We start from the raw sequence: 12,551 nt of genomic DNA, 5'->3' as shown, positions 1-12,551 counted from the left end.
AGTAGTTAAATTCTGGTATAATATTTTTAAGTTACAAAAACGAAATAATCATATGTCAAAGATATTTCAATCATTGATGTTGGAAGTAAAATAGTTAATGTAAGATAGTCGCGTATTCTGTGACTGATGGACACAAATGTAAAGTAGAATGGAATGAGTTTCTGTGTTTCATTCTTTCCTAGGCACTAGTGAATTTTAGAAAATATTTTTAAATAATAATATTTTGTCAGTTTTAATTGAAAGATGTAAGGATGGTGTTTACGCCCCAGATGAAGTGATGTTTGTTTTCTCACTTTAGCAATTACTTGTCGAGAATTAAAACAAGATAACAGTTACGGGACCGTAATGTCAACAGCTGTGAGATTTGACTGCCCACAGGGTTATGTTGTGAATGGTTCTTCTACAATAAAGTGTCTTCCATCTGGGGAATGGTCCGATGACGAACCAACTTGTGTTTCTGAAGGTAAAATATTTTAAACATGATGCAATCAGATCAGTATCCTTGTCGAGAGAAACTTACAACATTGTGTATTGTATTGTCACAGATTTTATTATAAAAATATCAAATTAACCTTTACTATGAAAACCTAACCAGTTTGACGTACTTTAGTACAAAGCAACTCGGTCTTTGATTTGTATAATATTAGTTAATGGAAAGAACACTAAGCAAAGAACATGAAATGCTATTAATATTAGTAAGCAAACGTAGAGAAACAACAACTAATTGTGTTCTTTGTAAAGTAATAATTTTATTATTAGTGTTATTTGTTTATAGCAATTCGTTACGAGAAAGGTATAAATTTTAAATTATTATAATTTTTACATTCAACACATGGCGCTTCAGTCGAATCTTTGTTTTTTAATTGCCTTAAATATTAAAATTTCTAAATAATAAATCAGAAGGAATTTATTTTTATTATAAAAAATATTATTCCAAATTATATTGAAATAGAAAAACTAAAGATTAGAGATTCGAAAGGTATCGAAAAGAAATAACAATAATTTTGATGTTTAACGTATCTTCCCAAAACCCCTACCTCAGGAGCTCGAGGGCTTACAACGTTACACGTACTGCTGTGTTTTCTCTGTCATCTGTTTCAGAAAATTTTCTGGCAGCAATTGATTATTTAACTGTTAAATCAATGATTTAGTAAACACGTTTATTATTGTTTCCATTAAATGTAATTATCATTTCTATAAGGTTGGATAGAAGACACGTATGGTTGTTTTCTGTATTATTTATAATCTCTTGTTTGTAACTTAAGAAGATGCAACGTATGACCGTGGTTCTAACAAAACACAGTTTTTCTTTTGTTTTAACGAAGAAGTTAAGACATTATAGTTTCAACATATTTGTATAAATATATACGAAAACTGTAATCAAAGCTGAACTCTGTGTGATGACCTGTTCTTATATGACACTCCTCTACCTATTAAAACAATATTTTCTTTGTATTTATTTAATAAGCAGCTTCCAGACTCTACAGTACTGGCATTGTCTTTATCTCACTTTACAACTAACAGATGGCGCTCTATTATTGTATCGTTTTGTTTTTTTAAATTTGTATTTTAACATGATCGTAACGTTTAGAAAAAGGTCACCTTTAAATTCATAGTTGTTTTTAATCTACTTTTTGTGGCAAGTTATAGTTTAATTTTTATTACATTGTATAAAAGTAAATAAATGTTTTGAAACTATAAACTTTAGAAAATTATACTATTTATCTAATATATATATATATATATAAGCGCTTTAAAGTACATAATGGTGACGTTCTAACTATATTATTAATATAAATGAAAATAAAGGTTGCTTTATTTCACACATCACTCTGTCACAACAATTTTTATATTTTTTATTCTCGTCGTTATATTAAAGTATAATAATATTACAAAGTATACAACCAACACAATCCTTTAAACCTGAACTTTATTTAACTCAAAATGAATTAATCAGATTTATTTACAATTTCACAGATAACTCCTCCTCGAATGTACAGATGGCGCTCATAATTCCCAAAGATCAATGCTCGAGACCAGACATCTCTCGTCGACAGGGGCTGTTATTAAATCCGGATAAGCAAAGATATCGTTACGCGGAGAAAGTGACGTTTCATTGCAAAGCACCACATAAAATCAAGTTTGGATCAGCAGTAATGACTTGTATGGATGCAGGGTCTTGGAGCACCAACAATTTTCCACATTGTGAACGATAATGAAAATATGGTTGAATTTTAAACAACCAACGATGGAAAAAAAATCCGCAAATTTCAATGTACGTATTAACAACTTACTACGGAAATATCTTATTTCACTCTCCGCGTATTTTTAATACGCTTTCATTTATGTTTCTTTGACACGATGTGTTTTTGCATCCTAATTTTGCCTGCTGCCATATGGTGTTTTGTTTAGTACGAAACGTTTCAATGTAACTTTTTCTTCACTAATTGGTTATTCTAAAAAGAGTAAAAATATATATAATTGGAGTGCTTTATATTTATTATTTTTAATTTTAATCTAAAAATATTTCTATATTTTGTTCCTATATCTTGTTAACAACAATGTTTGTGACATTTATTTTGTCATATTTTGACACTTTCATGTGTGCACGTGTGAAACATGCTTGAGCAGCAAACATTGCAAGTTCTGTTACATTATAATCACATTTGTTCAAAGTTTTAATAGATATATTCATATAGTGTTTGGAAATTTAGCTAATCGCTTGGACTCTGTGATTATTAATAAAGATATCTATTATCTCGATATTATATGACAGACAAACACACACACAAAAGACTGCAAATAAACAATAACAACAAAAACGTTTATTCAAATAGTCTGTATGAAAAAGTCTGATATAAAATATAAATGAGTCGTTAGTTGATGTAATTAAATTGAAGATGGAAAACAAATATTTCAAGCTTTTGATTCATTAAGGTTTGTTTGTTTTTGAAATTCGCGCAAAGCTACACGATGTTTATCTGCGCTAGCCGTCTCTAATTTAGCAGTGTAAGACTAGAGGGAAGGCAGCTAGTCATCACTACACTCTTTTGAATTGGTAACATTATAACGCCCCATGGCTGAAAGGACGAGCATGCTGCCCTAACCAACTTCTACGCATGCTATACATTTTTTACATAACTCTTGAAAGATAACCAGTTCACTTAATACAATGATAATAACAAAAAACACCTGTTGGAATGCTTTCTTGCTTAATGGCATATCTTGGATCATTAAACCTGCAAGATAGTAACAAGAAAAGGTCACTAAGTTAAACTGATTTTATTCATCTTGAGAACAGGATTAGTCAACACAACATGTTTTTCTTTAAACGATGTACGTTTCAAACCCTAACATACTTTTCCGTTTTCTTCCTGTGGCACAGTTAAAAACCAGGTTTCAGTACTTGTTATAGGAACAATTCAAAGAGGTTTGGGCTTAAATATAAACAGACAAGCCTCAAATTATGTGTCTGCAGATTTACAACGGTAGAAACCGGGTTTCGATTCCTATGGTGGGTATAGCACAGATAGCTCATTGTGTAGTTTTGCGCTTAATTACAAACTTCTCTATCCGTGATCAGTCATGGGCATGTTACAATATGTATTATAACATAAAGCGAATGTTTTAACAATATTCAAGTAAGTGGCAAGTTAGATTATGATAAAGTTTATAACATAGATGAGCTAGAATATTATTTCTATTGTAAGTTTTTTTATAGTTGTAGTAAATTTACATAAAATGAAATAAAACAAGAATGACTGTGTTCGTTGTAAAACGTGTTTCAGTATTCTCAGCGGCATTAAAAAACTGGACTTGTAACATAAGTTATTATCGTTTGTATGAAAAGGAAGTAAAATCAACGAATGTTTGTAAATGTAGATAAAGCTTTTATTAACGTTGTAACCTCAGATAATAACCTTACTTTTTATTTTAAACCTGTGCCAAATTTGCTCGAAAGTTACAAGTACATATTTTTATATGCTTTGACTTAAATAAGAAGACGATTTTTGATCGAAATCCTGCAATTGTGTAAGCTGTATATAATAGACTTGCTAATAAATGTTGAGTTTAATACGAATATTAGTAGAATATTCGTACTTCTATACAAAATAAAGCTTTTACATTTTATTAATGGACAAAGTATATAACTAATTTGTTTTTGCTATAAGAAAACACACACATGCTCTTTTCAACCATTTTGCTTTCCAGTGAGTCTTTGCTGGAAGTAATCTTGGATTACATTCACCACCATTATTTCTTCTACCACCACTTTCAAATTATCTGGGACAAGGTGTGGGAGGTCAGTTGGCGTATGCTTCTTGATCCCTTTTTATCTTGCTCTCCAAGAAGTTCTTGATGTACAGAGCATTGCCAATACACTTTGATAGTACTTGACTTACTTCTATAGCTCTTGTCTTTCTTCCACTGCCTTCTTGGCCATCAAGTTTCAAGCTGAGAAATTGCCCCTTCCTATTGTTCAAATCATCTTTATTATTATAATTGGCCATTTACTCTGGTAGAACTTAAAATTTCTCTTCACCAGTCTTGTAGTGCATCAGATGGACCTGATGACAATATGACATTCACTATGTTACGCTGTGCCATTTCTCTCCTGTCTCGTTTACTCTTATTCTGGTTGTTTTTAAAAGATCCAGCAGGAGAATGATTCTCTAGATGATTGGTATTGTTCCTTTCTCAAAACCTGGGAAGGATCTCGAAATTCCTTTTAATTATCATCCAATTCTTTGAATAGCTGTCTCTGTAAGGTTTTGGAATGGATGTTTAATGCTTGCCTTGTTTTGTTCCTTGGATCAAAAAGCCTCCTCTTGCCCATCTAATGTGGTTTTGGTTGACAGTGCTTCATCATGGACCACCTGATTCATCTAAAAAATCTCAATCAGTGAAGAAAGCATCTTGTTTCGGTATTCTTTGATTTCAAGTAGGTTTATGACACTACATGAAGGTTTGATACTTTTGTGATACTTCCACTCATAAGGGGTGTGTGGCCATTTGTCCATTTTTATTTGTAATTTTTACTTGATAGGTGATACAAAGTTCGTGTGGATTCAACCCTTTCCCAATCCTTCACACAGAAACTTGGAGTCTCTCAGGGCCATGTCTTGAGTATTAAACCTTTCAACATCAAGATCAATGCTATAACTAAACAACTTCATATTACAGATGTAAATGGCCTATTTATCAGTTAATTCCATATTTCTTGTCAGTTGTCGAACATGAGATTTATTAATGGGGGTTTCATAGTACTTTCACTCCCTTCTTGGAGTGGACAACAGCAGTTTCATTTCCTCTTCTCTGAAAACGGTTTGAATCTATTTTTGCTGCCAACGGGGTTTAAATCCTGATTCTGAGTTGTGTCTTGATGTTTTTGTTCTTTCCATGATTTCTGAGGCAAAGTTCTTGAGGCTTATCTTTAACTGTAAGATTGAATTAATTTCTCACATTAAGCTGCTTCGTGTAGAGTGTACAAGAGCACTGAACATCTACCATGTCCTCTTTTCCACCACTTGGAATGTAGATTGATGTTTTATATTGACCACCTATTGGAGTACTATATATTCCAAGTTTTCTCTGGGTCCATCATTTATTGCTGTGACAAACCATCTCTTAAAAGATGGTGGACTCTCTGCACCATGTGGAATATCATCTATGCACAGAGGCTTTCCACAGTTCACCAGTTCAAAGCTCTGTATTGAGTCCTATGAATCTCTTCTTCATATCTGCTATTTGCAACTTTCTTTGCAATATGCTACCAACCTTTTATCATTATCACATCATCCCACCTGGGGCTGTGTCTTTTTTCCTCAATGGACTATATTTTTTCAGAATCAGCAGCCAGCTATTCCTCCTTAAGCTTTTGTATTTGAGCATTGCTGGATAAATGGAACTATTATTGGATGATGTTGCTAAGTCTGATGATAAACCTATTGCCATCCTCACTTGTGATTTTTTCTTGAGTCATTGCAAGAGAAAGCATATGGTGACAAGGTATACTGTCTTCTCCTTTGCCAAACATTTTTGAAACATTCTTCTATTCTTGTTTTAACAGTGGTTCAAAATTAGGTAAATATGTGGGCATGTCATGGTTTAATATGGGCTCGGTTGTTCCTCACAGGATCCCCTCTACAAGTTCCCTGTTCATTGCTGATTCGTAAAGGATTTCTCTTGCACTGGATCATATAGAAGCTAAGCAGTACAATAAATGTATAATATACACAGACTCTCTTAGCTTTCCTTTGGACTTAACGTTAATTTTCATCCTGTTCTTCATATTCAGAAACAATTGGCTCACTTTTCACTGTCTTCTCTTTCTATCTAGTTTTTTCTGGATATCTGATTATATTGTTATTCTCTGGAATGAGATTTCTGACACTACATCTAAGTCCACCTGCTTTGGTTTTATCACAGCCACGCCTGTCCTTTACGTGTGTTACGTTTCTTTAGTCAGTTTGGGGTGAGTAAGCCATAACAACCTTTTCCCCCATCAAACCTACAGCTGGTATTGAGCATCAAATTTCAATAAAAATTGATGGGAGAAGGAACCTGCCTTGACTAGGCTATACATCGGTCAAGTTGTTGACTCATTGTTTTATGTGGGACTGATCTGACAATATGCAGCCTTTGTGACTTAAATGTCACAAATGTTTTACTTTCATGCTATCCTTACGAATGTGAGTGATGGCAGAAACTGAGACACGTATTTTCTTAGGGTTTACTCTTGACATTGGATGGTGTCAGTGGCGACTTGACCGGTTTTAGTTTTTTGTAGGCCACAAGCCATTTTCATTCTGTTTAGTTTTCCTCAGTTGTGGACATTTTTTCTCCTTTAGCTTGGTTTCCATTTTAATTCTGTTTAGTTTCATCATTTTTGGACATTTTTTCTCCTCTAGCTTGGTTTCCTTTTGCATTTTAATGGTTGTTTGGCGTAGATAGCCTAGCTGTTTTATGCCATAAAGAATCAAACAATTAACCAACCAATATAGTTTGTCAGTCAGGAACCTGTCTTATCAAACAAGAGCAGGATACATGGAGGTCAATATACCTCTTTTTTACTAAACAAAATCATTGTTATCTTAATAAAACCCAAAACGGCTCTCCACCTGGTTTTCCTATTCCTTCTAAATAAAATTGTCCACTTTGTTATAGTGGAATTGTTTGGGGTTTCACTCTAATATACAGGACTTTAATTTCTTTATTGATTCTTATCAACCTGTTCGTCCCTCCTTTCAGTGATCACTTTTTTGACTTGGTCACCTTTTTGCAGTGTTTCTTATACAGGAAAGACAGGTTATATGATTGACGCTTTCATAGGGGGATTTTCTGGTTGAGAGGAATGCACGCACTTTATCCATACTATTCCACATGTCATTAGAGACTATTATAACCTTTGTCTCCATAGGTCATACAAACATAATTTGCTTTTCTTCCTGTTGCCATGAGAAAATTATGGTTAAACATATCTTGATGATCTTATTGACCAATTTCCATCTACCTTCCTCCTCATCTTGGAAGGCTTTAATAGACATCATCTTCTCTATGTGATGTTGATTGGAGTGGTCCTTCTATGGAGCATATTATCTCAGATCACACCTTTCCTTTTTCCCTTCACTTCTCATTATAAAATTTATTTTCATGATCCTAGTTAATCATATATTGCCTCAGATTTATCCATTTCTTTCCCTTCTTTTCTTCCCTATTGTCCCCCGCTGGTACAGGGGTAAGTCTAAGGACTTCCAACGCTAAAATCAGGGGTTCGATTTCCCTCGGTGGATTCAGCAGATAGCCCCATGTGTCTTTGCTGTAAGAAAACAAACAAATAAACAATCTTCCTTATTTTTTCATAGATGGTGGAAATTACCTATGGGCAGTAAATATTTTCTTATCATTTAGAGGGAGTAGACTGCAGTTGATGCAGTTCGACTCGTGTGAATGGTGGAAGTTTAAGCAGGCTAACTAGCTCTCCTTCAATACACTCTTGAAACTCCATCTTACTGTTGCTACTCTCCTGTCTGTTGATTACTCCATACAGGTAGTTTTTGACTTCATTACCCAGGAAGTTGTTCAATATCCCCAAAACCTTGATATGGTTCCTATGATATTCTCGTACGTGGTGGACTCTTGACTGCCAACTAGCAGAAACTAGCCTTAAATATCTCCCCTTACAATCACATGACATCAAGGAAACTTGGATTAAGTTTACTTCTAGCTTTTCTTTGTCCACCACTTCAAAGGTAATTCGTTACTGTTGGTTGGGGCACGCGTAAAGAATTCGAAGGGGCAGTAGAAAATATACTTCCTACCTCTTTTAATTTTGCTTTCTAATGGCCAGCTAGTTGTTGATATACAAGTATTGATCACTCCCTTATGGAGTGCTTTCTCATCATTCCAGCACTTCCATATCTTTCCTGGTCGTAAAGTTAAAGGATGAATAATTGTCTCTTTGTTTTCAGACAAACAAGTTCAATAACTACAATCAACCATTTACCCTTACAGAATATAAAATTGCTCTACATCAGTCTAGAAGTACGTCTCTTGGATGTCATGACATTCATTAGAAGATATTGAACTATATATTTATCACTTCTCTGGCTCTTCGTTTGCATGTTTTTAACTGGAGTTCGATGGAGAATGAATTCCCAAATCCATAGCATAAGGCTATGGTCATTAAGTTTCCTAAGCCTTAGAAGGATCACATGATTCCTTCTAGTTATTCTCTCATTGCTAGGACTAGCTGCCTCTGTAATGTTTGTGAAAAGAAAATTTAATGCTAATTTTATTTACTTCCTCGAATCAAATACCTTCTTTCATCCACCCATTGTGGTGTTTGTTGGCAGTGCTTCCCTGCGAACCATTGTTTTGGAATTTTGCACAAAGCAACTCGAGGGCTATCTGTGCTAGCCGTCCCTAATTTAGCAGTATAAGACTAGAGAGAAGGCAGCTAGTCATCACCACCCACCGCCAACTCTTGGGCTACTCTTTTACCAACGAATAGTGGGATTGACCGTCACATTATAACGCCCCCACGGCTGGGAGGGCGAGCATGTTTAGCACGACTCGGGCGCAAACCCGCGACCCTCAGATTACGAAGCGCACGCCTTAACGCGCTAGGCCATGCCAGGTCCCCCTGCAAACCAACTGATTAATCTTGAAATCCGATCAGGGAAGATTTTCTCAATAAAAAAAAATCCTGTATTGATTTTATTTGATATTGAGAAGGTTTATGACACTATGTGGAGGTTTGTCATTTTACAGGAACTCCATTTATATGGGTGTTCATAACATTTTACTTGATAGGTGCTTTCGAGTCCATGGGAGTTTCACATTGTCATTTTCATCTCGTTTTCTAAAGATGGAAAGGATTTCAAGATTCATTTTAAATATAGATCAATTACTTTCACCAGATGTCTCTAAGATTTTGTAAAGGATGGTTAATACACTTCTTTGGTTTCTGGAAACAACTTCATTTTGCCCACCCAATGGGTTTTTCATATATATTACTCTGTCATAAATGCCTGATTCAATCAGAAACACAAATGAGGGAAACTTTTTCAAAATAGAACACCTCGTATCGATATTTTGTTATATTTAAAATATTTGTGATACTATATAGAGATCTGGCATATAACATGACTTCCATTGTTATGGATTACGTATTGAACATCTTTAGAACCATTTTTTTTTCTATTTCTACAGATTTCTCTGAATCTAGTGACTGCGAGTTCTGCCATGTTTTACTGTGCCTTTGTGGGTGGCTCAAAGGCTCTCTCCTATAGTTTCTCTGTTCACTGCCTAATTATATGTAATTTCACTTTCTTTGAATCATCTAGAAACTAAATGCTACACTAACTGCACTTTACATAGTGACTTTCTCAGTTCTTTGATGGTCCATGAAATCATTTAGTGCGATGTTTTAGTTTGTTCTTCTAGATGTACAAGAGTTACTGGCCAACTTCCGTTAGAATTTGATGACTATTTATATTTTTTGGAATCCCTAGACTGGTAATGAGTTCCGTGACACCTCAACCAAATCAGTCTGCTCTGGCATTATTACATTTCTTCTCGTCACTTATGTGTACTTCAGGTCCGTCATCAGTACATGCACAACACTAGATATAGAGTGGGAAGATATTGAAAAGCTTTGGCAGATAAAGCCCACTATTCTTATTTAGCTTTCCAGTTGCCATAGGAATCATGGAGAAGCTGTATTGTCATGACTGTGCAGTTTCATCAACGTATGTTTCTATTACAAAATAACCGCCAAATTGTGGGCTTTTTTTGACACCAAAAGTCCCACCTTCTCGCATAATACTTTCATGTTATTGGTACAATTGCCAGTGATGGCACCATCTTATCACGGAGATTGCCTTTGACGTTAGAAAGTGTCATTGATGGTGGTGACGTTTTCAAGGTTGATCGTATTGTTTGCTTTTCATGAGCCCTAAGGTTTTAGTTCTATTTATTTTTCAAACCTTGTTTCAAATGAAATCTCACATATTTTATTCTACTTCATTCATTCTACAATTTTTCGTATATTATCTTTTTCATATTATTAATAAACCGTTTGGTGCAGATAGTAAACCGAAATCAAGCATCTCAGCGTTACCTCTTGACAAGAGTGATTCAACGTAGTTTCCATTGAAAGAAATTATTTCGTAAATTTATGTTCAAAGCCTACTCTTCCTTTTCGCAGGTTATCCATAAGCTGTTTAATATACGAGATCGACTGTTTTCTAGCACCCATTTTAAAGGACTGATCACACGTATAGATGCTGTGTACAGCTATTTAACCAGTTTATCTTCGTATGGAGTAGCATGAATAACTTTATTTTCCAGTTACTTGAAGCAAACAATAGTTGAAGTTGCATGTCATAGAAGCAAAGTGTGTACACATGACGACCGTTACTTTTTTAGACAGAGATCTTTCGTGGTTACGTTCGTTACTGTTGGTTGGGGCACGCGTAAAGTTTTCGCCACTGATCTACGTATCTGTGAATTCGCATCTGCTACATAGCACTTTGCCTCCCTCTACTAGGGTACGACTTACTCCACGTCTCTTTCCGAATAGTCCTAGTACTCAAAGTAGATTATCATTCTCTTATTTTCAATGTCATTAACTATATAGAATACCTTCCCAATCTAGGATATTCCAAATTCCCTATCTGAACACATCTCAAGGTTTTGACTGTTCATCTTGCACGAGAGGAGATTCTTCATCCTTTTCTCGAATACGATCAATTTTCAGAGCATCGCACTGTCCGAGTAATTTCAAACAAGAGCAAACAGCAGTTCTGCTGCATGCCACACCTGCAAGTTTATACTGGCTGTATTTATCACGTGACATGCTGATTTACATATTCACAATTCTTTATAAAATGATAAACCCTCAGTGTTGTATAACATTCAAATATTTTTAGATTCTTTTGCACATGTATTAACCGCTCTTTTCTTATCTTTAACATACGTAAGAAGCTATTACGTATTAAAAATTAAAGATGAGTTCTAAATACAAGTACGTCCCCCCCACAGTGATAACCTTTATATTTCAAGTTCTTAAACAATTTTCATTGATGTTGAGAAAACCCACTCGTAGAGAAATATATATGTAAAATCGGCTCGTTTGGGCTGAGAAAATATTTTACGTAGAAGAGCGAACGCTTCGACCTTGTTCGCTCTTCTACGTAAAATATTTTCTCAACCCAAACAAGCCGATTTTACAATAATTTTCATTATGACAACTTCAAATTATTGTTTGTTCTACAATGTTCGAGTTAACATTTAATAACATTCTGATAAACATATTAAGGTATAATAAGTTAATTTTTACATGTGTTACGCCCCCTCAGTGGCTCAGAGATAAATCAAAAGACTTGTGATATTAAGAGACGGATTTCAATCTTCGTAGAAAACACAGCACAAATCGTCTGTTGTGTAGCTTTACTCATAGTAAGAAATGAACAAAGCACAAAATGTCCTCAAGTATGTCAGCTGGTTTATAATGCTAAAAATTGGTCTTTGTAGCTCTCTTGGTAAGCGCAGCACAGACAAACAGCCGAATTTTGTGTTTAATGTTAATAAAAAACAACATACGTCAAGAGTCATGCAGTCCGTTTATTTTTCAAAAGACTAGGTTGGGTTTTCCTTGGATCACTTTATAAAATTGAACAAGAATTTTTAAAATCATCTTCATAGTTATTGGAACTTTTGTTAAGCATTGTGTAGAATGAATTATAACAAATCGCTAGGCTCCGTTTTAACTTTTTTTTTTATTTCCAAGACGATTTTGTCCATGTTCTAAGTAAAATACAAGTAACATAGGCAACACAGTTCATTAATACTTGATAGAATTAAAATATCGACGTAACACTCCTTCCGTGAGTATTTGGAAAAAACATTTTATAACGAGTTTTCCAATGTGAACTCTCCAGACTTTGTCAAGTTAAAAATGGATAGTGTACATGCGCTGTTTCTTTCAATAAATATTGATTTGGTCCACCATAACTAAAATATATCGATTTGTTAAACCGATTTTT

The 12,551-nt window shown here is 34.5% G+C and overlaps 1 protein-coding gene across 5 annotated transcripts in view; it reads left to right on the top strand.

Annotated features, from left to right (window-relative positions):
- The window catches only part of LOC143244526 (uncharacterized), a 70,328-nt gene that overhangs the window by 24,412 nt on the left and 33,365 nt on the right, over positions 1–12,551 (top strand). For 3 of the 5 annotated variants that reach the window (XR_013025157.1, XR_013025163.1, XR_013025149.1), the window contains exons 5-6: positions 299–463; positions 1,978–2,275. Coding sequence is in view for 2 of the 5 variants with exons in the window: in XM_076489372.1 (XP_076345487.1) it covers positions 299–463; positions 1,978–2,216 (404 nt within the window). In the remaining 3 variants the exon portion in view is untranslated. Of the gene's footprint in view, positions 1–298; positions 464–1,977; positions 2,487–12,551 lie in introns of those variants that run through there. The other 2 variants (XM_076489372.1, XM_076489380.1) reach the window with 1 other exon arrangement.

The sequence above is a fragment of the Tachypleus tridentatus genome, chromosome 1, assembly GCF_004210375.1.
Source record: "Tachypleus tridentatus isolate NWPU-2018 chromosome 1, ASM421037v1, whole genome shotgun sequence".
NCBI classification, from domain to species: domain Eukaryota; kingdom Metazoa; phylum Arthropoda; class Merostomata; order Xiphosura; family Limulidae; genus Tachypleus; species Tachypleus tridentatus.
Note: the sequence above shows the minus strand (reverse complement) of the source record. Positions and strands in the feature narration are given on the sequence as shown.